General features: G+C 38.7%; 1 protein-coding gene across 9 annotated transcripts in view; it reads right to left on the bottom strand.

The window, feature by feature from the left end:
* The window catches only part of PNPLA7 (patatin like domain 7, lysophospholipase), a 265796-nt gene that overhangs the window by 40190 nt on the left and 198147 nt on the right, over positions 1 to 27459 (bottom strand). For 7 of the 9 annotated variants that reach the window (XM_072429361.1, XM_072429360.1, XM_072429362.1 and 4 more), the window contains 6 exons: positions 23474 to 23590; positions 10158 to 10306; positions 8625 to 8777; positions 4748 to 4858; positions 3004 to 3088; positions 901 to 1007 (listed from right to left, as the gene is read on the bottom strand). In XM_072429361.1, coding sequence (XP_072285462.1) covers positions 901 to 1007; positions 3004 to 3088; positions 4748 to 4858; positions 8625 to 8777; positions 10158 to 10306; positions 23474 to 23590 — 722 coding nt within the window. Of the gene's footprint in view, positions 1 to 900; positions 1008 to 3003; positions 3089 to 4747; positions 4859 to 8624; positions 8778 to 10157; positions 10307 to 10827; positions 23364 to 23473; positions 23591 to 27459 lie in introns of those variants that run through there. The other 2 variants (XR_011923221.1, XM_072429364.1) reach the window with 2 other exon arrangements.

Genomic DNA, 27459 nt, shown 5'->3' on the forward strand with positions numbered 1-27459 from the left:
GTAACCGGCTATTTTTGTAGGAAGGACCCCCTTTGGGGCCCTTTGCCTCTATCTACTTTGAGGCCTATATCACTTGTAACGGAGCTGTGTAACTTGCAAATTTTTGTGCGGAGCTCTTCCCTCCCGGGGCCCTCTGCTTCTATCTACTGTGAGGCCTAAATCACTTGTAACAGGGCTGTGTGACTGGCTAATTTTGGTATGGAGGACCTCCCTTAGGGCCCTCTGCCTCTATCTACTTTGAGGCCTATATCACTTGTAACGGAGCTGTGTAACTGGCTAATTTTTGTAAGGAGGACCTCTCTCGGGGCCCTCTGCTTCCATCTACTTTGAGGCCTATATCACTTGTAACGGAGCTATGCAACTGGCTAATTTTCTGTAAGGAGGACCTCCCTCGGGGCCCTCTTTGCCTCTACTGCTCTGTACTGAACTGTATAAAATTTGGCATGTTCCCTTGACCACCCCGTAAAATGGCCTTGCCAGCAGCATAAAAAAGCCTTCCTGATTGTTTTCTTGCCTTGTACAGTGTTGTGCAGAGCTTTGGGAGTCTTGGCATGTATTACTGACATATTGACATATGACATTTTAGATTATTAAATGTGAATGGGGAATTATTTTATGTTTTAAACAAAATGTGCTTTTAAATTCCTTTTTTTCCTTTCTAGCTTTCAATTTGTATTTAAAAATATTTATGATGTCAAAGAAAAAAGAATAGTAAAACTTTAAACATTAAAAAAAAAATAGGTATATGGGCATTTTTGTTCACATCTTTCATGGAGAACTAGCATTAAAAGACCGGACAAAACTTATAAGCACATTCTGACTACAATATTACACATTTTCTTTCTCCTCACCATAGTATGTATATAATTTCAAATAATGTTTTTGGATTGTGCCACTTACACTATCAGTAACATCCTCATTTTGACTGCTCAGGATATCGACATAATCCTCTTTTTTAAAGTCTGAATTGTCTTCCTCTTCATATTCAGTCTGATAATCAGACTCATCTATAGGTGAGAAGGAATAAGAAGGTTAACCTGGTACAAGGGATGACAAATTTTAAAAATAGTAAGACAAAGAGAAGACATTAGTTTGTGTTACAGCTCTGGTACATAGGTATTGTGATAGTATACTTTTCATTCAAACTGTCTTTTCAGGGGAAAAAGTGACAAGGGCATTATTAAAAAAATACATTTATTACATTATATAGGGAACTTTGTGCTGTTAAACATTTCTTAGCTTTTATAGCTTTATGTGTCTGTTTTCCAGTGAAAAACACTGGAATAGTAAAAAATATTTTACTTTTATTTCATCTAAATTGCATTAAGCATTATGATGAGTAATATACCAAAGAGATTTCACAGATTCTTAAAAAGAATATATCTAATATCTTTTCTTTTTACAGTAAGGCATCATTTACAGGATGAGCTTTGGACATGATTACATGGTAGCTGGTCTTACCTCTAGCTAGCACAAGTGCCAGGTTCTTGTGCAACACCAATGGCCAGTGCTCAGTGAAATGATCACTTTAAAGTGTATGCCCTGCTAAAACTTTTTTCCTGGTTTAAATGAATTTGGAAATGATGAGATCTTAAAGACAACTTGTGTTAATTTATTTTCTGCTGTACAGGGTTTCATTAGATAGGCTAACCTTTTGGTGCCATTATTTTAAACGCTAAGCAACATGCATTTTTACAGGGCTAAAATGACCTTAAACATGATTTTTGCAAAATACGAAAAAGTCATTCAGTGGAAAAACCTGGTTAAAACTTTACTGCTAAACAACTGTTGCTAGATTAATTGAGTAGTGCTACATATATTATATGTAAAAATGCCTGATGGGGAGAGTCCCTGAATCCTTTCCTAGAAGTTGGGCTTACTATCATGCTGTACCACTTCCCCTTCCAAGCTTTTCCAATCAATACCAATGAAATCCAGTCAACCTTTTTCAGAATCTCTGTTCTCCTCCCAGAAGATCTTATTTCTTAGCCAATACTTCCTCCAGAAATTTTTATTGGGTATTTCATGTTTCTCAGGGCTAACCTGGACTTGCATCACTGCCTCACTCTTTGAAAATCCCATTGTTCCCAGACGTCTGTTAAGCCAACGTATTCACGAAGCAATTGGAAGGAGACCATCAATTAGTTTTTATGAAAAAGCTGCAAACATCTGGTTCTGTTCTGGCTGGCACAAGTCCATCTATCCTGTAATAGAATTCTCCTTCATGTGAAGCCGCCAGAATATTACAATGGATAAACACAGCCCTCTGATTGTGATAATGAATTCTAGCATCTGACATTTCACTTGTATTATGTGCTATGTAATTCATTGTGTTCTAATTCAAATAACACATTTCTGACATTATGAGGGTTATTCCCACATGTGTATTGAACATGCAACTGAAGCCTAACTACCGACATATTCCTTGTTTTGAATGGAATGGGGATTTTTAAAGTTTGTGATCCCAGTCCCTGCAACAACCATATTAAAATTTGGGCAGTGCAGTTTTCAATGAGACATAAAGGCACATAGCTTTGGAGAGTTGGAGCCAAATAGAACCTTTTTCACATTAGTATTGCTAAGTGTGTGAGAGAACAGTGGGGGAGCACATCAAAAAGGACATTTTTATCAATTCACGTTACAATGGTATAAGATACCCTATATGCATTTGGAGGGTTTAGTTACTCCCACTGACAGCTGATATGATTGGACTTAACATATTGTTTTTGTACTTGTATGTGTATAGTCAAGAGCAGTATTAGAAGGCCTTATACTTAAAACACTATATCCAGTCTAATCATATCAGTTATAAACCCTGATAATGGAAAAGCATTTAAACATCCCTGAAATGTTTTGGAAATCTTGCACCTTTCTAATTTGAAGTTATACACCTATTTGAGGCACTGTGTTACATTTTTGAGCAGCCTGTTGTCTGTTATCTACATTTAGGAGATTTACCCTCACTTCCTGTCTTGATAAGAGTGGGTCAAAGCGCACACTTACCATCCACAACAGCTGTTTTCACAGGTTCAATCCTAGACACTATTTCTGCAAGATCGGTGAAGGAGGCATTAGGGCAGGTGTTTAACTGTGGGCAAAAGAATGGGTTAGTTTTATAGAAAAAAAATTTCAGTTTCATACCATATAAACTTCTAAATATTAAACCAGTACTGCCAAGTTTATTTTAAGGCCTATGTTCAGCTTTATTAGGTGTACTACCTGATATCTGCACAGCACAGTTCTTTTTTCCCATCATATTCCTTTAAAATTACCTGCCATCTCAGTCACAGTGTACAAAAATGTAGCAATACTGACTGTGGTGCCTGCCTTGTCATTACTGTTAAATCAGTTTCTAGAGATGACTCTAGATCTGCAGTCCTAAACCAACTAAATTCTGGTGCAAGGCCCCACCCCTGGAATTTACCTGTCAAAAAGGTTCTTGTTTATTTTTACTCAATTGCTCAAAATAATAATGTGATTTGGTATTCCTTAGGTTTGTTCTATAAATTATCATGAAGTGGATATATTGATTAGTCAACTTTCCACTTTTCTGCTGTCTGTGACAGTTAGCATTGTGAATGGGGCTGATTTTACAAACAAATATGATAAATAATATAAAGTGTGGCAAGATGCAGACCTGCTGACCTAAATGTAGGTGCTGTGAATCATGATGATCAAGGATCATTATGATCAAGGACACTCTATCCTCTAAAACCATTTCCGCATGTTTAGGACTGAGAATTAAGCAACATGCTTGTAAAAAATGCAGTACGAATGTGTGAAAAGGCTTCATACCTGGATCACAGTGTATAGATCCATACAAAGTCAACACATTTGAAGGCTCTGGGTGGATAGAGTCATGACATTTTGCTTTTCAATGAGAGGTCTTTATTCACTGACCTTTATTGATAATATTTATTGATCTGCCCTTGAGCTGCAGTTGAGGTCTTTAGTTTTTTCTGTAACCCTCCTCATTGTATTATTTCACACCCACCATTCTAAATAACCATGTTCTGGAATACAAGTGGGTTGTGCCCCAAACTGACATATCAACTTGTTCTATTAGTAAGAATTTTATTTTATTATTTTATTTTAGGTTTACTGTAGGAGGAGCCTGGTGGGCCAGTTCAGTCCCTGGATACCTGTTGGTTTATTCTTCCAAATATAAAAGCTAAAGTCCAATCAAACAACTACATACACAGAAGAAATGCACATTGAAGGGTGTTTAATCTGCTAAAATATTTGTAACTCTATTACCAGGCAAGCAATAGGATGCAAGTTTTTTTTCTGATGCAGTTTCACTTACAGGTGCCTACTCAACATTCTTTGTACTGCAATAAATCTGACTAGAATCATGTGCTGCTTTCTCCCTCCCTCTCTGAGCTCTGCTGCACAATCTGCACAGTCCACTGCAATAGGATGATAACAAGTACATACACTGCTTGTATTCAATAAATAAATTTAATTATGTATAATTGATACAGGGCTGCATTACTTTGTGCCATTTAAATATGCCTGGAGCTCAGCTTCAAAATATGGGGGACTGAATTTTCTCTGCTTGGAGATTCAAAATGAGAGCAGAGATAAATAGGAAGATCTAATTATTATATTCAGTGATTTCAGTAACCCCCCACGCGTGCTTGTAAAGCTGTGAGTCCCATACATCCGCAGTAGAGGTCCACTCTAAAAGCTGCACATGAAAGTAGCATCAAAATAGGCTAGGACCAATAAAAAATAAAGAACTTACATCTGAAGTTTTAGACTTGCATGTTTCCTGACGGTCCTTTAGCATTTTGTCAATGACACCACTGCGGCTCCACACATTAAAGACTGTTTTTCCATGCTGGTACCCTACATCCTGCAGCAAAGACAGAGCAAAAGGCGTTAATTCCATGTTCACTACATCACCAACTGCATCTAAATGACACTTTGTAATTATTGGTCAAAACCTGGCAATCGCTCAACTACAGAATACAGCCCAGATTGAACGTTTGTGTTGTGATTAACTGTAGCAGCTCTTTTATGCAGCAAAGTGGACAGACTTTCTAGTGGTAGACTCTAAATATGTTTCAAAGATCAATTTAATGCAAACTAGTTGTGTAGGCGATGAGGAAGGAAAAAGATTTACCTAGCTAAAAGGCCAGTTTGGACATGAATGAGGATGGGCTGTTAGCCTATTAGATTGCTGAAATATAATGAAAAAGCAAAATGGTTTTGCTAATGGAACAGCACTGAACCACACATGAACTCTGTATGAAAACACAGAAAAAGTTAACAAAAATCAAAATAGAACTGAATAAAGACTTGAAAAGAACTAAATAAAATAATAGGATATTTTAAAACAGATCTCTTCTGTAAGTTTCCCTCCAACGATTCATCTTTTGCACCTATCTATATGCGTGTGTCTATTTCAAAAATAAACATTTAATAAATGTCAAAAGATTCACAACAGCACAGCAGATACAAAACTTGCTTGCAACTCCTTCTGTGTGTGTGTGTGTGTGTGTATATATATATATATATATATATATATATATATATATATATATATATACACACACACCTAGAAAACATAATTTAATTCTAGGAATAACAGTAAAATGATAAGCAAGTAGCTTTTTCTGGAGGGAAATCAGTAGCCGTGGATTTATGGTGACAGAAAGAGTTATTAGTCACTGTAAAAGCTTTGTATATGTGACTTTAAGATATAACTCCTCATAACACAAAGAACAAGTGGCCTAATTAATCTAGATAGCTCAGCCCTGTGCAGTCACACGGGGCAAAATATTAAACTCGTTTTGCACCAGTTAAACCCCCCTCTGTAGGAGGGAAACTTACAGAGGGGATCTGTTTTAAAATATCTTAATATTTTATTTAGTTCTTTTCAAGTCTTTATTCAGTTTTATTTTGATTTTTGTTAACTTTTTCTGTGTTTTCATACAGAGTTCATGTGTGGTTCAGTGCTGTTCCTTTAGGAAAACCATTTTGCTTTTTCATTATATTTCAGCAATCTAATAGGCTAACAGCCCATCCTCAATCATTTTCAAACCATTTTTTTAGCTAGCTAAATCTTTTTCTTTCCTCGTCGCCTACACAATTAGATTGCATTAAACACCAGTTAAACACATTTTGCACCAGGAGGCATTATTCAATATGGTAATAAAGAGGCTACATATATAATTGGACCTCTAGTATAAATTAACCTTAACTTCAGAAATTAATTGTATTAAATGCATTTTTGTTTCCAGATTGCTGGAAAACATATGATCCTTGAAGTCTGCCTATTAACACTAATGAACATTCCTCTTCTTTTGATTAAGTTGTTCTGTGTTTAAGGTTTTCAAACTGCTGTTTTATGCTGTACGTCTGTTTGTGTCTTGTGTCTCTTTGTTACACAAATAAACATTTAATAAATGACAAAAGATTCACAGAGATAAGCAGAACAGCAGATACAAAAAATGCTTGCAGCTCCTTCTGTCTCAGTCTGAGTGGTTGTTCACTTATTTAAATGAATTATCTTTTTGTAAGTGATTTTTTACTACTTGTAGTGAGGAGATGAAATTCTGCTGGCTTAAATTCAAATTATGTGCAAGGAAAACCTTGTTTTTTCTATGATTTCCCTGCATGTGGTTGGGCATTCCTTGCAACATGAGCTATCAATAGGAAAACAAAACAAAGAGAAGGGTTTTTGTAGCAACAAATGGATTGTATTAATGAATCTTTCTCATAATACATATCACAAATATTATGCAGTGCAGTATTAAGCTTCGTTGTTTACTTTGTCTTACATTTAAAGTACCACTTTAGTCACCTCTTATTTATTTCAAACCCAGTATTTTTTACCAATTGTTTCTCAGATTATAATCATTATACACACGTACCTCAGTATAGGTTCCCCTTTTGGGTATTTACCTTAAGGACCTCCCCCTTGGAGGGGCTTTCTCCACATCTACAAACTGTTCGGGAACTGTTCTTTCCCCCAGGCGTGTTTACACACACCTATGTTCTATCTTCAAGGAATATGTAGGTTCTCTCTCCTTTAATATTGTTATTTGTTGCCAATTATTGAATCCAATTGTACCTGACTATATTGTTTCATATGCATTGCTACTATACTCTATATACCACCACATGGTTGTATTAAAAGTATATATACCAAGTTTAATATTTTCCCCTTGCACTGTTTGTTTGTATAGTGACATTATGTTTTTACTGTGAACCTAGATACTTCCAAGTATTGTGTTCATTCCCGCTAAACGTAACGTCACCCCTGAAGACGCCTAGGTTTGGCGAAACGTGTCGGGTAATCGACTTACGCATACAAAACTACTCGTAATATGTTATCTATTCCTGTCATTGTTCATTGTCTAGTGCCCTTGCAGGGCCTATATAGCAATGATCTGGACCTGTATCTCCAGTCATTGCAAAGCTTATTGTTGCACGGCATAAAATTTGTGATATGTATTATGAGAAATAATCATTATTACAATCCATTTGTTGCCACAAAAACCCTTTTCTTTGTTTTGTATTCCTATTGATAATCCTCAGGGTAGGCAACCAGGCCGAGTCTACAGCCTATACATATAAATTTCCACCAGATAAATACTCCAATTTCTTGGTTAAATGAACTATCAATACATTCAATGGGCTATAAATACATGTAGTCCCCGGGTTACATACGAGATAGGGACTGTAGGTTTGTTCTTAGGTTGAATTTGTATGTAAGTCCGAACAGGTACATTATTTTAATCACAAACAAAGCAAAAAAACATTAAAGAGTTAGGTAGTATGCACAAATGTATCCAAGCTAGCTTTGGTGAGCTATACCAAATATAATATTTTCTGGCCACTGTCTATAAAATACACTAAAGCAGGAAAACTATATGTCTTAAGCTATTTATATCCTAATACAAATATATGCAGTCTGGCTGTCTTTGTCTTGATTACTTCTGATTCGCTTGCCTAGAACAAGCATGAAAAACGAAATTGTTAGAAAAATGGTTGTAATTCTTTATTTTTATACAGTACATGTTCTACTTTGATTAAAGGACTATATATTAATCCAGACAATTAGCATTTTAGGAAACAGAAATTAAAACTTGTGTGAGAAGTGTACTCTAAAGAGATGCAATCATTAAAGGAGACCTATAGGGAGAAACTGCCATTCTTAACATCCATTTGAAAATGCTAGCTGACTGGCTGTGTGCAGCTTTAATTCTTTGAGAACCTTACCTGGAGTTATCATACAGATCTGGCAATACAGACTAAAAGAAAAACTCCCAATATGCACACATGTTCTAGAACAATGGCTTAGACAATATTAGATTTACTACATCAGCATGAAAGACAGGGAAATAGTTATGTTATAAGGTGTCAGCAATGGCTGCCTCCATTTTTCATTTTATTATATACAAATTTCTAAAAGGGTTAGAGAGAAGGACCCTCTCATATTAGCCACAGCCAAACCCGGTATTCAGCATTAAACAATTATTTAACACAATTATTAGTAATTAGAATCTTCTGAGCAGACTGGCCATTTTAAAGATTACCCAGCGGTAATAAAAAAAAATAAAAAGCTCCACAAGACATCTCTGGTCACACTACATAAATGTAGAGATACGTACACAAATCTCATCAAATTTGCCGAATTCCAGGGTACCATATCTGTCAATTGGTGGGCGTATATACTCGCAGTACTCACTATTCTTTACCATCTCCAACTGCCTCACACAACACACATATGCCAGCCGTGTCTGGATCTCTGCCATGTTTAAGACCTACATAAGATAGACAGCATTAGTGAGATCACATAGATAAGTGCAAAAGAAATAACTTCTTCAGGTTACAGTATGTTGTCTCTAGCAGTTATCAGAAAAGATTTTACAAGCTAAAGGGGGCACAATTCTAAGCATCTGATAATAAAAATTTGTTCCCTAAATCCACAATATTAATATTATGGGATCAACTTCTTATATGACTTTTTACTGTCAGTGAAAGCATGTTTGGTTATTCCCATTCATCTCCACAGAGTGAAACAAAAGAATGGACATACAAACAAAATTCAACCAATTGATTTGCTAGTGACATTGTTTGTCACTATTTTTAATGCAACTTTTTTTGTTTACTTTTACAAGTCACAAAGTGACTAGTATTTCTTTCTTTCCAGAATTTGCCAAATATTGTCGCCTCTTGTACAGTTGTCACCAAAGCAGGCATCTCTAACACAAAATTTACCCTTACTTCTTCAGGGTTTTTGGTTTACATGTGTTTTGGAGTGGAAGCATATCAATGATCAAATTTGTTTTTGGTGGCTCCTTTAGGGTTTACAGAGAGTGAGTACCTGACCAAACTGTATTTGTAAACTACTCCTACTATTGGAGGTCTGGGACCTGACTGTTACATGTAGTGAGTGTATTATTTAGCATACTAAATGAATTAAACATCATATCTGGTAAGACAAACCACTCTGAAAAAGCTGTTTGCCTCTAGACTCTACTTCTAACGAATAAGGGAATGTAATAAAACTTCTATGAATCATATGTCTGTGTGTTAATTTCAGACTGCAAACAAAGAGTTTCTTTTCCTTTAACAAAGCAACTGTGAACAACAAGGAAAACAAATGTAAAAAGACTTCACTGTAAAGGACAACACAAAATATTCGTTTTTAATATTTCAAATTTACTGGTGTAAAAAAACTTTCTTTAAACAAGCTGCATACATATCTTAGAACTGTAGGCTGTAACTTTCTATATTAGTTACAGGAATATCATTCTTGCTTCAATTGTAATAAATGTAATATATAATGTTAGGACTTGTATTATTATTATTATTATTATAATAAACAGGATTTATATAGCGCCAACATATTATGCAGCGCTGTACATTAAATAGGGGTTGCAAATGACAGACTAAAACAGACAGTGATACAGGAGGGAAGGACCCTGCCCAAAAGAGCTTACAATCTAGTAGATGCTCTACAAACGGGACTGTGCATTTAATAGGATGGTTAAACAATAGCTTTATTCACCTCTGAACAAAAAAATCTACTCAGGTTTACTGCAGGTAAATGCATGGCAGCCCTGAGCTTTTCTGCAGTCTGCATATTTCCCCTTGGATGAGAAGCCAGTGAAATTCCACCCATAACAAGAGAATGTTACCTTGACTTTTTCTGCCAGAGGATTCCACCTCTTCCACAGGAGCCACCAGCCAGACAGGGCGTCACCATAGTTAGTCAAGTTTGTCTCATCCCTGCTGCCCACATCAATGGCAAGAACCACCTTGGCACCTATGGAGCGGGCTACATCAGCTATTGGAAAAGAGAACAAGATGCTACAAGAGAAAATTTTTGGAAACTTTTTACTGTAGCACTAATACTATAAGGGCGCTATGTGTGGCTGTCCATAGTTACATAGTAGGTTAGGTTGAAACAAGACATAAGTCCATCAAGTTCAACCACTGGGGAAATAAACATATCCCAGATATGAAACCCTATAAGACATAGTTGGTCCAGAGGAAGGCAAAAAAACCCTGGTACAATTTGCTTCAACAGGGGAAAAAAATTCCTTCCTGATTCCACAAGTCAATAGGATGTTCCCTGGATCAACAGTCACTGTTTTTTTACTTTAAAGCCTTAATACCCAGTTATATTCTGTGCTTCTAGAAAAACATCCAGCTTTTTCTTAAAGCAATCTATAGTAGTTGCTGAAACTACTTCCTGAGGGAGCCGATTCCACATTTTCACAGACCTTACAGTGAAGAATCCTTTCCTTATCCGGAGCTGAAGCTTCTTTTCCTCCAGATGCAAAGAGTGCCCTCTTGTTCTTTATAATGATCTCAAAATGAATAACGGTAAAGAGAGTTTTCTATATGGGCCGTTTATATATTTCCAGCCTTTAGACAACTACAAATTTCAGCATACCACGTCCACGAGATACCAAAATCTTCTGATATGCACAGGAAATAACAAAATCTTATAGCCGTATTAATTAATTTTGCATGAAAGGATCTCACCACTCCTCTTTATTGCACTGCACAACTTGTTTTAATGAAGACAAAACATACCAACAGTTAATCAGATGGAAAGGTGACAGAATAATTATTATGAAAACGCCATTCTGAATTATAAAAACTGATCGTCATGTTAAAAGGAAAACTGTTCAGGCATGAGGTCAATTTAATTTTTTTAATGTTTTTAAAGGTCAATACCTAATTATTTTAATATATCACTACTTGTATAAAATCCTAATACCAAATAAGGATTTGCTAAACAGTGTTTCATTGACATTTGGTTTTAGAGATTACTGGGTGCTATAATGACGTATGAAAATGAAAAAGTAAAAAACAATACAGCTCACTATAATCTAGCAAACTAGCAACTATAATCTTGCAAGAGCGTGGGTGCAAAATTTGTATTTTTTAGCATGTCTTGTGAACAGACCTAAACAACAGGTAATAATATAACATAATTTATGTATACCATTCACAACAAAGAAGTGGATTATTGTGCATAAAGCAGGGCCTTTATTATGTTGCAAAAGGTAAACAAACTATCCTTATGTAGTATTTTCTTAAAAGTTCATAAAAAATGTATGTACAGTATATACACACAAAACAGTATAACCAAAAACCCTTTTCTTTAACACAAAAACTAAAAATATTCCCCTTCTCCCAAGAAGACAGGACTTTATTTAGTAACATATTTCAAAGGTTGGCTATGCTTATCATAGACATATCAGAAACACACATACGATAAAGATAATAAGTATTAGGGTGGTGAAAGTACACCCAAAGGCAAGGGGGAAAACATCCAGACATTATGCAGATCATTTCCCTGGTAGGCTGAAACATTCACTAGTCACGGGTCTCTTAGTGCCCAAGTACTAAATGAATGTACCAAGTCTTTAGGGTCTATCTTCAGCTAAAATAACATTTTCTGAAAGGGATATGCATTTCCACATCCACATTTTTTTCCAGGGTTCCTGGGACAACCTTACCCCAAGACTACCTATTCTGCAAAGTTTCAACATAACAAAGGAATGTTGTGCCCCGAGCTACGCCAATCTGTATCTGGGTGGTTGGAAAGGGACCTCTTTTCTTACGAGACCTTATCCATGTACCTATGCCACATTGCACTATAGTGTCGATACATAGAAGACGTTTTCGTCATATGGACAGGTACCCTTGAGTTGTTTAAAGAATTTTTTGACAAGATGCAAGTTAACAAAACAAATCTTAGGTTCACTATGAACCACAATCCAACTTGTATCCCTTTCTTGGATATCTATATCCAGAAAAGGGACAACAATGTATTAGCCTCGTCACTATATCGGAAATCGACAGCTGGCAAAACTATATTATTTGCTACTAGTGCCCACCCTACTCCACTCATCCATAGTATTCCTTACTCGCAATACCTGCGAATAAAAAAGAACTGATCAGATGATAGTGATTTAGAGGAACAAGCTAAAGAGCTGCGACTCCGCCTACTAAATAGAGGATATGGCAAAAAAAAATGCTAAAAAGGTCATATCAGAAAGTAAAAAAATTGAATCGACACCATAGTTCTCCCCAGAGGGTTTTAGCTGGCTGCTTTGAATACCCTGCCCAGCTCTCCGCAGCTCTCATCTCATGCACGGATCTCAGTGAGGCTGCTCTGTGCCATCTGTGTCACAGGCAGGGAGTCAAGAAGTCACAGGCAGCCCCGCCCCCATCGTATAGCACGAGTTCATATTTCTGTTTAAAAAAAAATCTGCCTGTGAAATGTATCCACCTTTAGCTCTGAGTGTGAATTCTGCATCCTCACAGCTCTGTGTGTACAAACCTCCATATCTCCTAAACTGTATGTCACAATGACCTGTAATTTTCAGGGTGTACAGGGGACCCTCACAGATACTAGTTATTATAATTTCAGCTTTAAAGAATTTTAAGATATGGGGGTGACAAATGTAAAAAGTTATGAAAATTGAACTTTGGGGTTGCTGTTTTAGAGGAAAGTGCAACTAGGAGTCCTACATTGAAAGTGCAAATTGGGGACCCCCAAGCCACTAAGATAGCAAGGAGCATTGGGGTGGGGCCCCTAAATATATACCTACCTGTCACAAATCTATACTTATGAAACTACTGTCTGCTTCTCTTCTTTGTACACCAATTTCTCTGAGAGTGGGGGTAGAGAAACGAAACTATAGGTGCAAGTGGCAGGCACATTCTCCCCTTACAATGTCATTACTGCAGCATCATTAGAACATAAAACACTCTGCCCATTAAAATGGGCTTCCCTGCCCTGTTACACATTCCTGTCCACCTAACTAACATTCTGAACTTCAATTGGGGAATGGGGGGGTGTAAGAAACCAAAAATATAGGTATAAGTGGGGAACATCTGTGACTAACATCCCCTAAAACTTCATCACTATGGCATTATTAGAAAATGAACTCTGCTCACTAAATTTTATTGAGGTTGAGGTACAGGAAGGTTACAATCGTGTGTAACAAGGAAGTGCATTTTGATGGACAGTTTTTTTTTAATGTTGTAATGATGCCATGGTGATGAAAGGTGTTTGCTACACGTGTCTCCCAATTCCACCTATATTTTTGTTTCCCTGCACCTCTTAATTCTAGAGAAATTGGGGTTTGAGGTAAGATGCAGACAGATATGTGTAACAGAGCACGCAGCACATTTTGCTAGGTAGAGATTTATGTTCTCATCATGCCATAGTAATTACATTTTAAAAAGTTTTAGCCACACATTTTTTACCTACATTTTCAATTTCCTATGCCTCCACGTGTACCTTAAAAATTTCAAGTTAATACAACCAACAGTTTAGGAGATCTGAAGGTTTGAACACAGCGAGTTGTTAGGCGGCGGAATATGACAAGAAGCTTTTACACTCACGTAGCTATCACACTGCGCTGCCGATGACATTACACACTGCAGATAAAGGTCACAAACTGTTTTTTATAGAATATGGGCAGTGATGAGAGGGGATCTGTCTGTCTGTCTTGTCCCGATCTGATATCACATGCATGATGCTATTAAAGCATCTCCACATTTTTAACATTATATTAAAGAGTGACTTTCGACTTCCGGTTCCGGCGCCTCGCGAGCCGACAGCATGTGAAAGCGGCTCCTACTCACCTCCGGGATCCCGCGATAGAAAACCGGCACACTCGCTCCTCTCCTGCACGCAGTGGCTCCTCGGCTTACCGGAAGCCTGGATGGACCGGTTCCTAGAACGCTCCTCCGTGTCTGCAAGCCAGGAATCCATGGGCAAGAAAGACAAGATCAAGGCCACTCCTTCCAAGAAGGCCGCCGCTTCTTCTTCTGCACGTGCATCCACCGCTGTCTCTTCACAGGTACACCCTGCTGATCTTTCTGATCTCTCCCAACCTACACAAATAGCTGATGCAGTGGCAGCATTACTTAAGCCTACATTACAGGAAGCTATTGATACTGCAGTACAAAAGGGTATACAGTCCTTGGGGAAGGATTTAAAGGAGCAGTCTCAAAGATTAGATAATGCTGAACAGCAGATCACCCTAGTTGAGGATGATGTTACTTCCGCCAGAGCTGTTATTTCTGTGCTAGAGAGCAAAGCTCAAGCACTACAGGATAAAATAGAAGACCTAGAAAACAGGTCCCGGCGCAATAACCTGCGAGTTGTAGGCCTTCCAGAAAGTGTCAAACCGTCACAGTTACTTGAAATTTGATCTACGGTGATACCGCAGTTACTGGGTCTTCAACTTTCCTGTAAGGTCGAACGTGCTCATAGACTGGGTCCGGCTCGCAAAGAAATGTCTAAACCTCGACCAGTACTGGTGCCCTATTCCCATTACACCGATAGAACCCGCATATTGCAAGCTTTTCGCAACCAACGCAGTCTGCACTTGGAGGGTGACTCTTTGCTCATATTTGCAGACTACTCTGCAGAAGTATCCCGCAAAAGATGCAGTTTTCAACAAGTTTGTTCCAGGCTATATCGTCATAAAATGTGCTTTACACTGGCTTATCCAGCGGTTCTTCATTTTTCTGATGATCAGGGGCGCAAGTATTCTCTTACCTCGGCTGAGGAGGCAGAGAGTTTGGTGCATACCCTACTATCTGATCAACCCTCCACTCCATCTGATACATCTTCTATTTCCCCACCACGCTCAATGGAGCGTTCATTGTTTCCAGTGTATTCTCCAAAATCATCCAGGGGCCGCCATCCACTAAGAGGATCCGTGACACCCACCGTTCTGAGCCGCTGCCCAAGGCGAGATAATTTGGAAAGATCTGTACTCTACTTTAAAGTGCCTTTTTTTTATTATGTTTCTTTTTGAAACTGTACCACTAAGATTCCCGCTTAATGAGGTGTGAGCCTGCCTCTGATGATATTGTATTGCTCTCACCAATGTTACCGACTTGGTTCAGTTGTTATTGCTTTGCGAGGAAAAAAGGAAAGTCATCCTTATATACTGCCTGTCTTCCTCCTTGTGCTGTCTTGTTTGTCCCCTTTTGTTTTACTTTTGTTATATCTGGAAACACTCACTTTATTTGGTCACACAGCCATTATACGTATTGTGCTCTTTCTGCTTGGATTGTTTCCTATTATCATTGTGCACTGGGTGTATTATTTACCATCAAAATCGGTGGGTGTGACTATACGTCACAATTCCAATCACTCCTTGTATTTGTTATGCTGCCGATATACTGTAAACGGTTTAGTCGAGGTGTACATAACCCCGTTATCTATATTTTATGCGGATAATCTCATGAAATGTTAAGGGGTTGCGTTCCCCTAACAAGCGCATGTCTGTACTCCGTCATTTAAAGAGGCTGAAGGCAGACATTGTGTTGTTACAGGAAACACATTTAGGAGACAATAATTTTTTAGGATGAAAAAATTATGGGTTGGGGAAGTTTATGGTACTCCCTCTGCAGATCGGAAAGGTGGGGCGCTGACTCTGATCCATAGGTCTTTTCAAGGCAAGGTAAAAACGGTGCAAAGTGACTCTGCTGGACATACTTAGAAAGTAATTATACAACTTCATGATTATGATATATCTATATATATGCACCGAATTTGCCACCACCATCCTTTTTTCAGGAAGTATCCAGCTGGTTGGCTCAAGACCCCACTCCTTATACGCCATGTCTTTAAATGACATTTGGCGACAATACCATCCCCTAGAGCGACAATATACATTTGTCTCTCAAGCACATGTAGCCCAAGCTCGTTTGGATTATCTGTTTTGTACAGACGCTATTATGTACAGAATCGAATCACCAGAGATCCATACCATGGTTATCTCAGATCACTCTCCAATCTCTATTGTAGTACGAGATCAGTATCCTAGAGGGGATTATGTACCTTCCCGTCCTACTTGATCAAGGATCCTGAATTCCAGGGAGTATTGGCATCCGCATGGCTTGAATATGCTCAATATAATGCTGCTCATAGAAATGAGCCGATACTATTTTGGGAAGCGGGTAAGGCCTACTTGAGAGGTAGAATTATCTCCTTTATGACTAAAAGAAAAAAAGAGACTATCTCACTTTCTATCAGCACAACAAAAGCTTAGGACAGCGCAACAGGCGCTAACTGACAACCCCACCCCGAGTACTAAGCAAATATGGTATGAATCCAAATGTAACTTTGATTCTTGGCTTAACCAATATGAGCAGCTGAAATGTAAATATAAGTCTCTGGAATACCATAAATATGGTAATAAACCAGGCAAGATGCTAGCTAATCTGGTACGTACGGGCTATAAACCAACATATATTCCAAAGTTGCGTTCCTCCACGGGTGAGATGGTTACTTCACCCAAGGAAGTGAACCATTGCTTGGCTCAATATTTCCAGAAATTGTACTCATCCCCAGAGATGGATGTCCAGGCCAGGGCAACGTTCTTATCGAAAGTTGACCTACCCTACTTACAACGAACTGAAATAGATGCACTGAATGCTCCTATTACTAAGGAACAGATTTTGATGACTATCAATAGTTTGAAAAACGGAAAAGCCCCAGGTCCTGACGGGTTCACTACTGAGTTTTTCAAATTCTTGAAGGATGAGGTGGTGGATGATTTGCATGCACTGTACTCTGTTCTTTGAGACAAGGGTGTGTATTTTCGATCTGGACAAGAAGCCTATATAAAGCTTCTCTTGAAAAAAGATAAAAATCCATGTGATCCAGAGTCCTACCGCCCTATTTCTCTGGTGAATATCGATGCAAAAATTTTGTCCAAAATTCGTGCGGATAGATTGGCTAATATATTGCCATCTCTTATTTCTCCTTCACAAGTGGGTTTTGTCCAGGGTAGAGCTGCGGTGACTAATATTAGGAAAGTATTGGTGGCGTTGGAGAACGCGAAACGTCAACCTGACCTAGATTTGGCTATCATCACGATAGATGCACACAAAGCGTTTGATACGGTAGACATACCATGGCTGTTTGTGGTACTCAAATATATTGGATTCCGGGGCCCATTCCTTCAATTACTTGAGGCCATGTATGCCTCTCCGATAGCCAATATACACACACCTGGATTTTTGTCCACCCCCATCGCACTCCATAGGGGAACTAGACAGGGATGTCCCGTCCCCCCTTTTGTTTAATCTTGCACTGGAACCATTAGTCAGACATCTAGATAATACCCCTCTTTTGCACGGCATAGAGATTCATGAATTACGGTCCGCTTTTTTTGTGGATGACATTTTGATCTTCACCTCTAACTCCAGGCATGATAGTCTTACTATTCAAAAGGTGTTTAGTATTTATGAAAGTTTTTCAGGGCTAAAAATAAATTTTGAAAAAAGTGAGATATTGTCTCTGGCCAGATCTACAGAAATGGTAGAGAGTTGGAGAGCACATGTACCGTTTAAAGTGGCATCACACTCTATAGTGTATCTTGGACTTCGTATTGGACGCTTGCCATCATCTTTGTATACATTAAATTACCCGCCCTTAATAGCCAAAATACAAAAAGAATTGAAAATGTGGGAACAATTGCCCTTGTCATTTCTCGGCCGATGCCACCTAGTGAAAATGATGTCTTTTTCTAAATTACTTTATCCTATGCAGACATTACCTCTGCTACTAACCCATGCTGATGTCAATGTTCTGAATAAGGCCTTCACGAAATTTCTTTGGTCCGGCAAATGCCCAAGGATCTCGCTGACGAAATTATACTTACCTAAAACTGAAGGAGGCGTGGGCTTTCCTAATGTAAGACTTTATAATTTGGCCTGTCTGACAAGACATGTCGTGGACTGGCTTAAGGGGACATCCTGTTATTCCAACGTACATCGGGAAAAAGCTATGTCATATCCATGGGATCTCTGTGCTCTATTACACTGTAAATTCTCAGTGATTCCAGCTTTTCTGCGACACAATATATTAATTAGAGACACGGTGGTTGCATGGAAGGTGACTAGGCAACGGCTCAAACTACCAGCTTGTCCATCTTCATATCTGCCCATCTGTGGAAACCCTATGTTTCCGCAAGCTCATGAGCATGTAGCGTTTCAATTATGGAAACGCAAAGGATTATTATACATTAAAGATCTCTTCCGAACGGAAGATCTGACTAAGCTATCCTTGATGGATTTACAGGCTAAATATGGTATCCCGCGCTGGGCAATTCACCCATTGTATTACAATCAGGTTATATCCTACCTTAAATCTTTGGTACTGCACTATGTGGATGTCTTTCGCCCCAATAGTTTTGACAAGCTGCTATCATTGTCTCCCCCAAATATATCCAATATACATGTATATCTGCTGCCCACCTTTGTTAAGTCTTTATCGGCTTCTAATGTAAAAATGTGGCAAAAGGACTTCCCAAACCTAGACATAGTGGATACTGTTATAGAGGGATACCAAACGGTTCGGCAGAGTATAGTGAATGAGGTGTGGAGAGAATCCCAATTTATGTTATTACACAGGGCCTATAAGGTGTTCCGGCCCTCCATATCTACCCCACAACCCACACATTGGCATTTTCAATGCCCTAAGTGCAACTGTACTAACGCCTCTCTATCACATCGCTTATGGTTTTGTCCCAATATTACCGACTTTTGGCATCTTATACTACTGTTATTTCTAATGTTACTGGCTATTCAATTTCAAAGACAACTTCTCTGTTGCTGTTTGGTTCCTGGGAGGGTTTAACTATGAATAATATACCACGCTCTATGTAGAAATGGATAAATGTTTGCCTGTTGGCAGCAAGACGTGCGATTATGCGTAATTGGATACAACCTCTTCCACCCACCCCGGAACAAGTCCTCTCATCCCTCAAAGTTTTATTCCACAGAGAGATGTTGGATGCTCAACTACAAGAAGACGACTTTATAACGCGCTTTTGGCAACAATGGTACCACTTTCTGCTTTATGCATTTACGAGTTCAGAACGCACATCAATCCTTGAACTGTTCCAATATTCTACATGGTATATTACTAATATATCTGACTAATGATCCAGTGGAGTTTAACTATAGACTCCACTGGTAGATTTTGTGTCGTTTTTTCTTTTTATTGACCAAAGTGTTATGAGTGTTTTCCCCTCCTCCCCTCATGTTTTGTTCCCCTATTGGTTTCAGTTGTTTGAGTGTCTTTGTATTTTTGAAAATTAATAAAAACATTTTTGAAAAAAAAAAAAAAAGAGAGTGACTTTCTCTGTTATGTAATGGAAAAATGTGGGTTTTTTGTTTTTACACTTTTGTGGAGAGGACCTCTCCCCTTCAGTCTTCACTTCCATTTCGGTAAAGATCGAAGGGGAAATCCGCAGCCTCCTGGGATATTTGTGTCACATATCCCAAGAGGCTCTGGACTGCTCTTCGTGTGCATGTACCTTCAGAGGATTTCTTATAATGTAAAAAAAAAAAGTGTTTAATCTCATGGATGCGCAGTGCAAGGCAGCACTGGACGTACAAGTGAGCATTAGAGAAAAGGTGGAAGCTGAGCCAGCATGGGCCTGCAGGGCTAATTTTGTAAAAGAATCAAGTGAAAAAAAAAATGTTTTCACAAAAGTTTACTTTAACTAAATATAGACACAGGAGCACATCTGAAGTTAGGCTGAATTCACACTGGCAGTAAGGTTACATTTGTCCATTCCTCATGCCAGGAACCACTGCTGCTTAAAAAACTTCTAGCTCTGAAAAAGCCCAGCACTTACCACCTGTTACCAGTCCTAGATGCCCAGCACTTACCGCCTGTTACCAATCCTAGGTGCCTAGAATTTACCGCCTGTTATCAATCCTAGGTGCCCAGCAACTACCGCCTGTTATCAATCCTAGGTGCCCAGCAACTACCGCCTGTTACCAATCCTAGGTGCCCAGCACTTATGGCCTGTTACCAATCCTAGGTGCCTAGAACTTACCGCCTGTTACCAATCCTAGGTGCCCAGTACTTATGGCCTGTTACCAATCCTAGGTGCCTAGAACTTACCGCCTGTTACCAATCCTAGGTGCCCAGCAATTATGGCCTGTTACCAATGCTAGCTGCCTAGCAGTTGCCAGAAGTCACTCAGAAGGGGTGAATGTTTTTTGCTGCTAATATGAGCTAAGCTTAACTTGTTACACCACATTCATTATACTATTACACTACTACAAAGGATTACACTGTTAAAACTTAGAACACTAGTAAGTTGGGTCACAATACACTGCACAGGACAGTTGTGGCAAAATACATAGAATAGAAAAAATGGATATACTAACGGGGCAGGCATTACAAAGTTGTAACAAATAATTGGGAGAAGGTAGAACAATGAAACAATAAGAGGTTACTGGATACCCATGGCATAAACAACTGGGAGCACTAAATTTGCTGTGTTTTGCCACACACCCTTTTTTACCACCCGGCTACAGCTTCCTACCACCCGGCTGAAAAACATTTCTGGGGAGAACACTGGATACACGCTACTATTTAAAAAAAAACAAAATAAAAAGATGATACTGTGAGATTCATAACTACATATTCTAGGGACCGTGCACGAATTAGACATAATATGAACAAATACTGGCCACTACTGATAAGTGATCCAAAAATCAAAAACTTGTATCTGATAGACCACAAGTTGTATATAGAAGAGCACCTTCTTTGAGTAACAAACTAGTAAAAAGCCATTTCCAGAAATATAGGGATCGAGTGGAATCAAACATTGGTACATTCAGATGCAACGCTTGTAAACAATGCCAATGGATCTATGATCCAGTGGACACCTCTTTTCTGGGACAGCCACTAACCCAGGTCACACCAATAATAAAAGAATCGGTTGATTGTGCTACAGCTGGTATAATATATCTAGCCTTCTGTACATGTGGCAGATACTATGTTGGCAAAACTAAGTGGCAATTCTGCAGAAGAATATATGAGCACATCTATTTAATTAGTAATGGCAAAATGATAACACCGCTCAGTCGCCACAAAGCTCTGCATCACAATTTTGACACTAATTCTTTAAGATTTATAGCCTTACAAAAAATAATGACAGACTCTAGAGGTGGTGACCTGGATAGGTGGCTGCTACAAGCAGAAACGAGATGGATTTTCACATTAAAATCTAATTACTTTCCCAGACTACTATACTTTCGGTTTCAAATCTTTCCTTTAAATTCTGTTGGAATAAGACGATATTTGTATTTTTCCCTTTTGCCACCCCGTTTTTCGCTCCCCAGGTTTTTTTTGGTTTCTTTATTTTTGACACCCTGAAATGTATTATGATTGTGAAATGCTTACCACAATGAATAAAGTAATTGAATAATCTAAATAATGTATATAAATATTAAATTGTTTGTTTAATCGTTTGCACTTTACCATGGTACTCAACATGGGAGAAGCGGTAGGCAAACCAATATCCCCTCCTTTTATGTTTCTGTGTAATATGTATTCCTGGTTGTTTTTTTATTTTGTTCTTTCTTTTGTGTGTTTGGTGTTATTGTCGTGGGGCTGCGCCGTTTTGTGGCTCTCTTCCCCCTGTATTGCTCTGTGTTTTGGATCTTTTGCTGGCTGCATGTCTCTGCATGTTGTGTTCTGGTCTCTGGAACGCAAGCAGCCTGCTGTGTTCCAGAGCCTAACCAGCTGTACTGCATTTCCCCGTGCGTGACATCACTTCCGGGCACCCCACACGGGAAATGCCACTTGCGGGTCTGGATAATGGCTTGAAAGAGGTGAGTATAAAAGCGGGGATCTTTTCAAGCGACTCACATGCACTTGTTGCATCACAGATGATGGCGGTCTCCCTGTGTCTTGATCTATATGTACTGTTTTAAAACAACAATCTATTAGTAATTACCTTTATCTGTTTGGCTTTGTTGCAGCACTTTTGATGTATAAGTATGAGCATTCAAATCGATGTAAATGCCTGAGCATAAAAACTTGCATTTTGGGCCATAATTCTCTTCCCTCCCTTCCCCTGTGCATATATGCACTAATATACTAAGTGAAATCTTTGTACCTCTATTTGGCACTTATGCACTTATTTATCTAGGTATATGCCTACCCAGTGATTTGTCTGATCCTTACTTATGACCTATACTATTTACACCCTTTGTGTAAAAAATTTTGTATCTCTACTTATATATACTTAGGTATACACTATATCTAGTAACTTATACTAAGGACACCCCTTGTGTGAGACTTTTTGTATCTCTTTTTGGATACATGCATTGATATATCCAGTAACATGCTTGATCCAGTGATATACCTGATCTCTGTTTAAGCCCTATACTAATGATATCCTCTGTATATGTTTTTTTCCTAAACATAGTGGTCAACTAGATGCTTGAATGGCAAGTTTTTGAAAATGTCAAGGGACAAACACTACAAATTAAACATTATGGTTTAATTATCCACATTATGGATAATTAATTTGGGATACCACTATCTCTGTTGTTGTGGTTTTATCCCTGCTTTATACCTGCCTCCATACCAGGTCACAAAGTGCACTTGTAGTTGAATAGCCTTTTGGTATTTATATTGGTATAAGATCTATTATTTAAAGATATTGTATAAGAAAGTGCATGCAGTAATATATACTAATGACTTCCCTGTATTGCATTGTAGTGCTAATACATCTCTTTGCTTGTACTAATTACATCCCAGAGGAAGCGGACCTAGTCTGTGAAACGCATCGGATGATCCCTACATATGTAATGTGTACAATGTATTCCAACTATGTATGTTATGATGTTATTTACCTTCCCCTGAATTGCTTTATGGGGAGAGGCATTTAGCTGCTGTGAAAGTCCCATATTTTGATATTTTTGGATACCATAACAAAAGATAGTGTCAACGCTTTGCAGATTACAATGGCCTGGAGCCTGGACTTGCATGCAACTTCGACATGCATGGCATGAGTTTGTCAGGTGTACTGTATCTCCTGAAAATAGAGATAAATGTCATCTGGAAGCTCTTCTGCAACTTTCTGATGTGCAGCAGTTAATATTATTCTATTCTATGAACACTCAAACTGTTCTGTACATTGTGTACCTGGAAGATTGTTGATATATCCTCCATCCATCAGTAGGTGTCCATCCTTGGGGTCACAAAGAGGGGGCATGTAGCCTGAGAGAGACATGCTAGCACGGACATATCGCCACAGACTACCTGCAAAGAGAAAATATCAATTAATGTTAGTGCAATTACCATAAATCAGTCTACAAGGAGGACATAGAACCCAAATGAGTGTGCATCATCCACTTCTGGTACCAGTACGGAAATCTTTTTAACATGGGGGAAACCTTGAAATAACTTTAAGGTCTTCAGGAAATCCCTTCTACAATTACTATATCTACAGCTCACAGTACATTACTGTGATGGTCAGTGGGAAGAATTTCTCTTACATTGCTGGCTTGTGGGAAGAATGTCACTTTTACAGATATTGGTGTCACAAACTAAGCTGGGAGGTACAAAATACTCACTGCTTAAGGAACCCCAAGCAACCTCTAGAAGAACCCTAGGGTTTCAAGGAAACCAGGTTGAGAAGCACAGGTTTACTTACTCATCATTAACGTGAAATAACCTGCAAAAAATCATTAAAACAGCACTCCGGTTAAACACCTAAGCCCACATGAAATTAATTTATGCAAACTGTTTTTATTGCTAAAATATGTATGATTCTGTTCAGCAAGTTTTGCGTTTCACATTTCCTAACCAAAATTCATAGCCTGTGGGTACCGTGTTTCCCCGATGATAAGGCAGGGCCATATATAAGGCAGGGCTCAATGATAAGGCAGGGCTCAAATAAGACAGCCCCCCTTTTTAGGTAAAAATGAAAAATAAGCCCCCCCCCCCAATAACTGTGTACTGTAGTCTTCTTCATGGGTAAATAAGGCATCCCCCTGAAAATAAGCCCTAGAGCATATTTTGGCCTTCAAAAAAGAAATAAGACAGTGTCTTATCATCGGGGAAACAGGGTAATACTATTATTCAAAGGCTTCTCTGTTTACTGAACTATCAATAAGACTACTTCCACTAGTGAGATCCTCCCAATGACCCTCCTAGTGATTTACCTATAACACTCTACCTTGTTCAGTCTTGGAGAGCTTTAATAAATCAGCTCCATAATGTGTGTGCATTAGGGTACTGTTTTGTTCCAGCAAAAAGAGGGTGGTGGTGTTACATACTTCTGTGTACTTACTACTTGTAACCCCCGATGTCTGTGTTACACACTTATGACACAAATTAGACTAAACTCAGGTTTTATTTAATCATAAACTTTTAAGCCCTTTCCACTATAAGAGCACAGGAATACTCCAAGTCATTCACAACCCTAGCACTGCAGGAGGGAGTGTTTTTTTCTGCCCACTCTGAGAGCTATTTACACTATAAAAAGGCCCCATCCATATCTTTCCATGGCACAAATGTTCCTTTGTACCTGTTATAATACTAGGTAACATTTTTACAAATAGTCTCCAATATTTGTGATTCAGCTTTCCAAAGAGCACTCAGACCTTAAAATTTTGGATAGAGTTGGCTAGCTTATCTTTCAGGAATTCTGGTGCAGAGATTCCTCGGCTACAAAGGCAAAATATTGTTACCAGAACCCCTGATGGATTTTTAATAAATATCTAGGGGGAGCCAATTGGAAGTAAGCAACATTTTCCAAAATGATTTCATGGTAGGGGCCAGAGATCAAATCATCAATAAAGAATTAGCACTACAGGATTTTAAAGAAACCGGGAGTACTGCCCACACAAAACTGGAAGCAGTTTTTTTTTTTCCCACAGTTTATTAATATTAGATTGATCTAATCAAGGGTGCTGAAGGATGTATTTCACTGGGGATGATTGATCACTAGCAGTGCCAGATGCAAACTGATTTAAAGAACAGCTTTTCCTAAGCTAGTAACATCAGAGGTGTTTACACCTCCAAATCAAACTGAAATGGAACCTGATCTGAAACGTTTCTATGGTAACAGCAGTGCTGAATTGTGGTACATTGTGCAATGACCTGTGTTTCCTCTTTGCATCACAGGCACCGGATACACTTTGGGCCTCAACTTGAGATTGAAAGCAACTTTCCTTAAACACTTACTTTAAATCTGGAGCTGTCCCCCACAGTACTTCTTTTCTACCACCTCTAGGAGCAATAGCAACCAGCATATCATTCACCCCTCTTGTTTTGTCTTTGACCTACTAACTGAACATTGAAATGAGGAGCAGCATAGTGGTGAGCTCATCTACCTGTCACCCTGCTCTCTTTTAGTATCAGGCATGTTCCTTGTCAGCACATTACCTGATTAACTTATTGTGGTGCTTCTTACTTTCCCACTATGAGTTCTTCTGTATAGGGACTGCAAAAAGCAGAGAAAATGTCAAACTCTGGTGCTAAACTGCTAGTATAAAAAAAATATATATTGATGTATTCATGAATTCAGAACAGCAATAATGTGTGTCTTTTGTATTCTCCCAGAATTCAGCTTTTAAGTGGCTCTTGTATGGGTAAAGTATATTGCAAAAACATATATGTGAAAAAAGAGAGGGAATACTTCTTTCCTGCTACTCATGCCACTATATGCTATTCTATACCATGGATATTCTGACAAATCACCTGGGTCCCCCTTGTCTATCACTAGTTCTTCTTGCTGACCTGCCTGGTACTGCTGTCTTCTAAAACACATGAACGTCAGGAGGTGAAGCCAGTTAGACATATCCAGGATCACAAAGATTGACACTCCAGGACAGCTATTCTCTACTAGGCTTCCCTGGCTCCAGAGGTTGCAATGGGTTCTTGGGAGTATGGGCAAAGTGACCTTCTGTTTGATGATACCTGCACGGTTTCATGGACATCACCACTAAGCTGCATGACGTAAATTATATTTTTAAATTTTAACTGTCTGCGAGTTGCATTCAGACACCCAATGGTCAAACTTGGAGGAATTTTTCCCCAGGTATTCCTAATAACTTATTGTTTTAGCTAGGGCACCCTGAGACCTTAAAGCTATTTTAAGGGTTTGTCAGGCAAAAAAAGGCTGAGAAAGGCTGCTTCAGGGTGTGTTCATTTCCCTCAGACGACTTCAGGGGATAATCTTCTATAACTTGAGCTAAGTTTAATGGTGTGAACAACACAAAAGGAAGGTATTCCATCTCTTTATGGACTTTATTCTGTAATGTGGAGCCAGTCAAAGAGAGACCATTTTACCAGGCCATTCAGTTCATAGACAATCTTCTTCTAGGAATATATGTGCATTTAAAATTTTTTTTAATGCATTTAGGTTTTTTACATGCAAAAACCTACCTTGTTTAGACACTAAAACTCCCTAAGACTTTTGTTGGGATTTGCTATCCTGGACAGGTCAACAGTGTAAACTGTCACTTAAAGAGGACTTATCACCAGGATTTTTTTACTTTACATAAAAGAGAAGAACCTCCTGCAATACCCACATCACGCATCCCAGGGGGCTCCTAGCTGCTGCTTCTGCGAGATCCAAGATCAGGCATGTGTAGAAGGATCTTTTTTTTCAATTGGAGAAAAATAAAATGCTGATTTCACGCAAGCAAAATGAGACCAGACCCCTCTTTTCCCCCATTTACAGTGGTGCGCAGTGAGAGATCGGGTGATGTAGTCAGAAGCCGGAAGACAAGAAAAAAAGATAGTGGTGCCCAACGCTTGCTCCACACTGGGGCAAAGGCGGATAACTGGATGGCATGGGACCCAATCCAGAAGACCTCCGTAAGGATTGACAGATCTGTGGAAGTAAATGTTTTTTTTTTTTTTTTTAGTTTACTTCTGCTTTAAATGACAAAGAGACATTCTACAGTATTCCTCTTCACTCCTTCCATGGTAGCTACGTAGAATTTTATGTAGAAAGTATATGTGAGGGAGGAGCTGGACCACCTCAAAGGTTAATCAGACAACCTCAGAAAAGGAGAGGGCTATTGTGTTCAAGGAGGGAGGGGGCCCTGCTAGGCACCTGACTTTTCTAGAATAGTCATATTTGCCAGCCATTTAAAAAGAACATTGCACAAAAAAAA

Source organism: Pyxicephalus adspersus, chromosome Z (assembly GCF_032062135.1).
Source record: "Pyxicephalus adspersus chromosome Z, UCB_Pads_2.0, whole genome shotgun sequence".
NCBI classification, from domain to species: domain Eukaryota; kingdom Metazoa; phylum Chordata; class Amphibia; order Anura; family Pyxicephalidae; genus Pyxicephalus; species Pyxicephalus adspersus.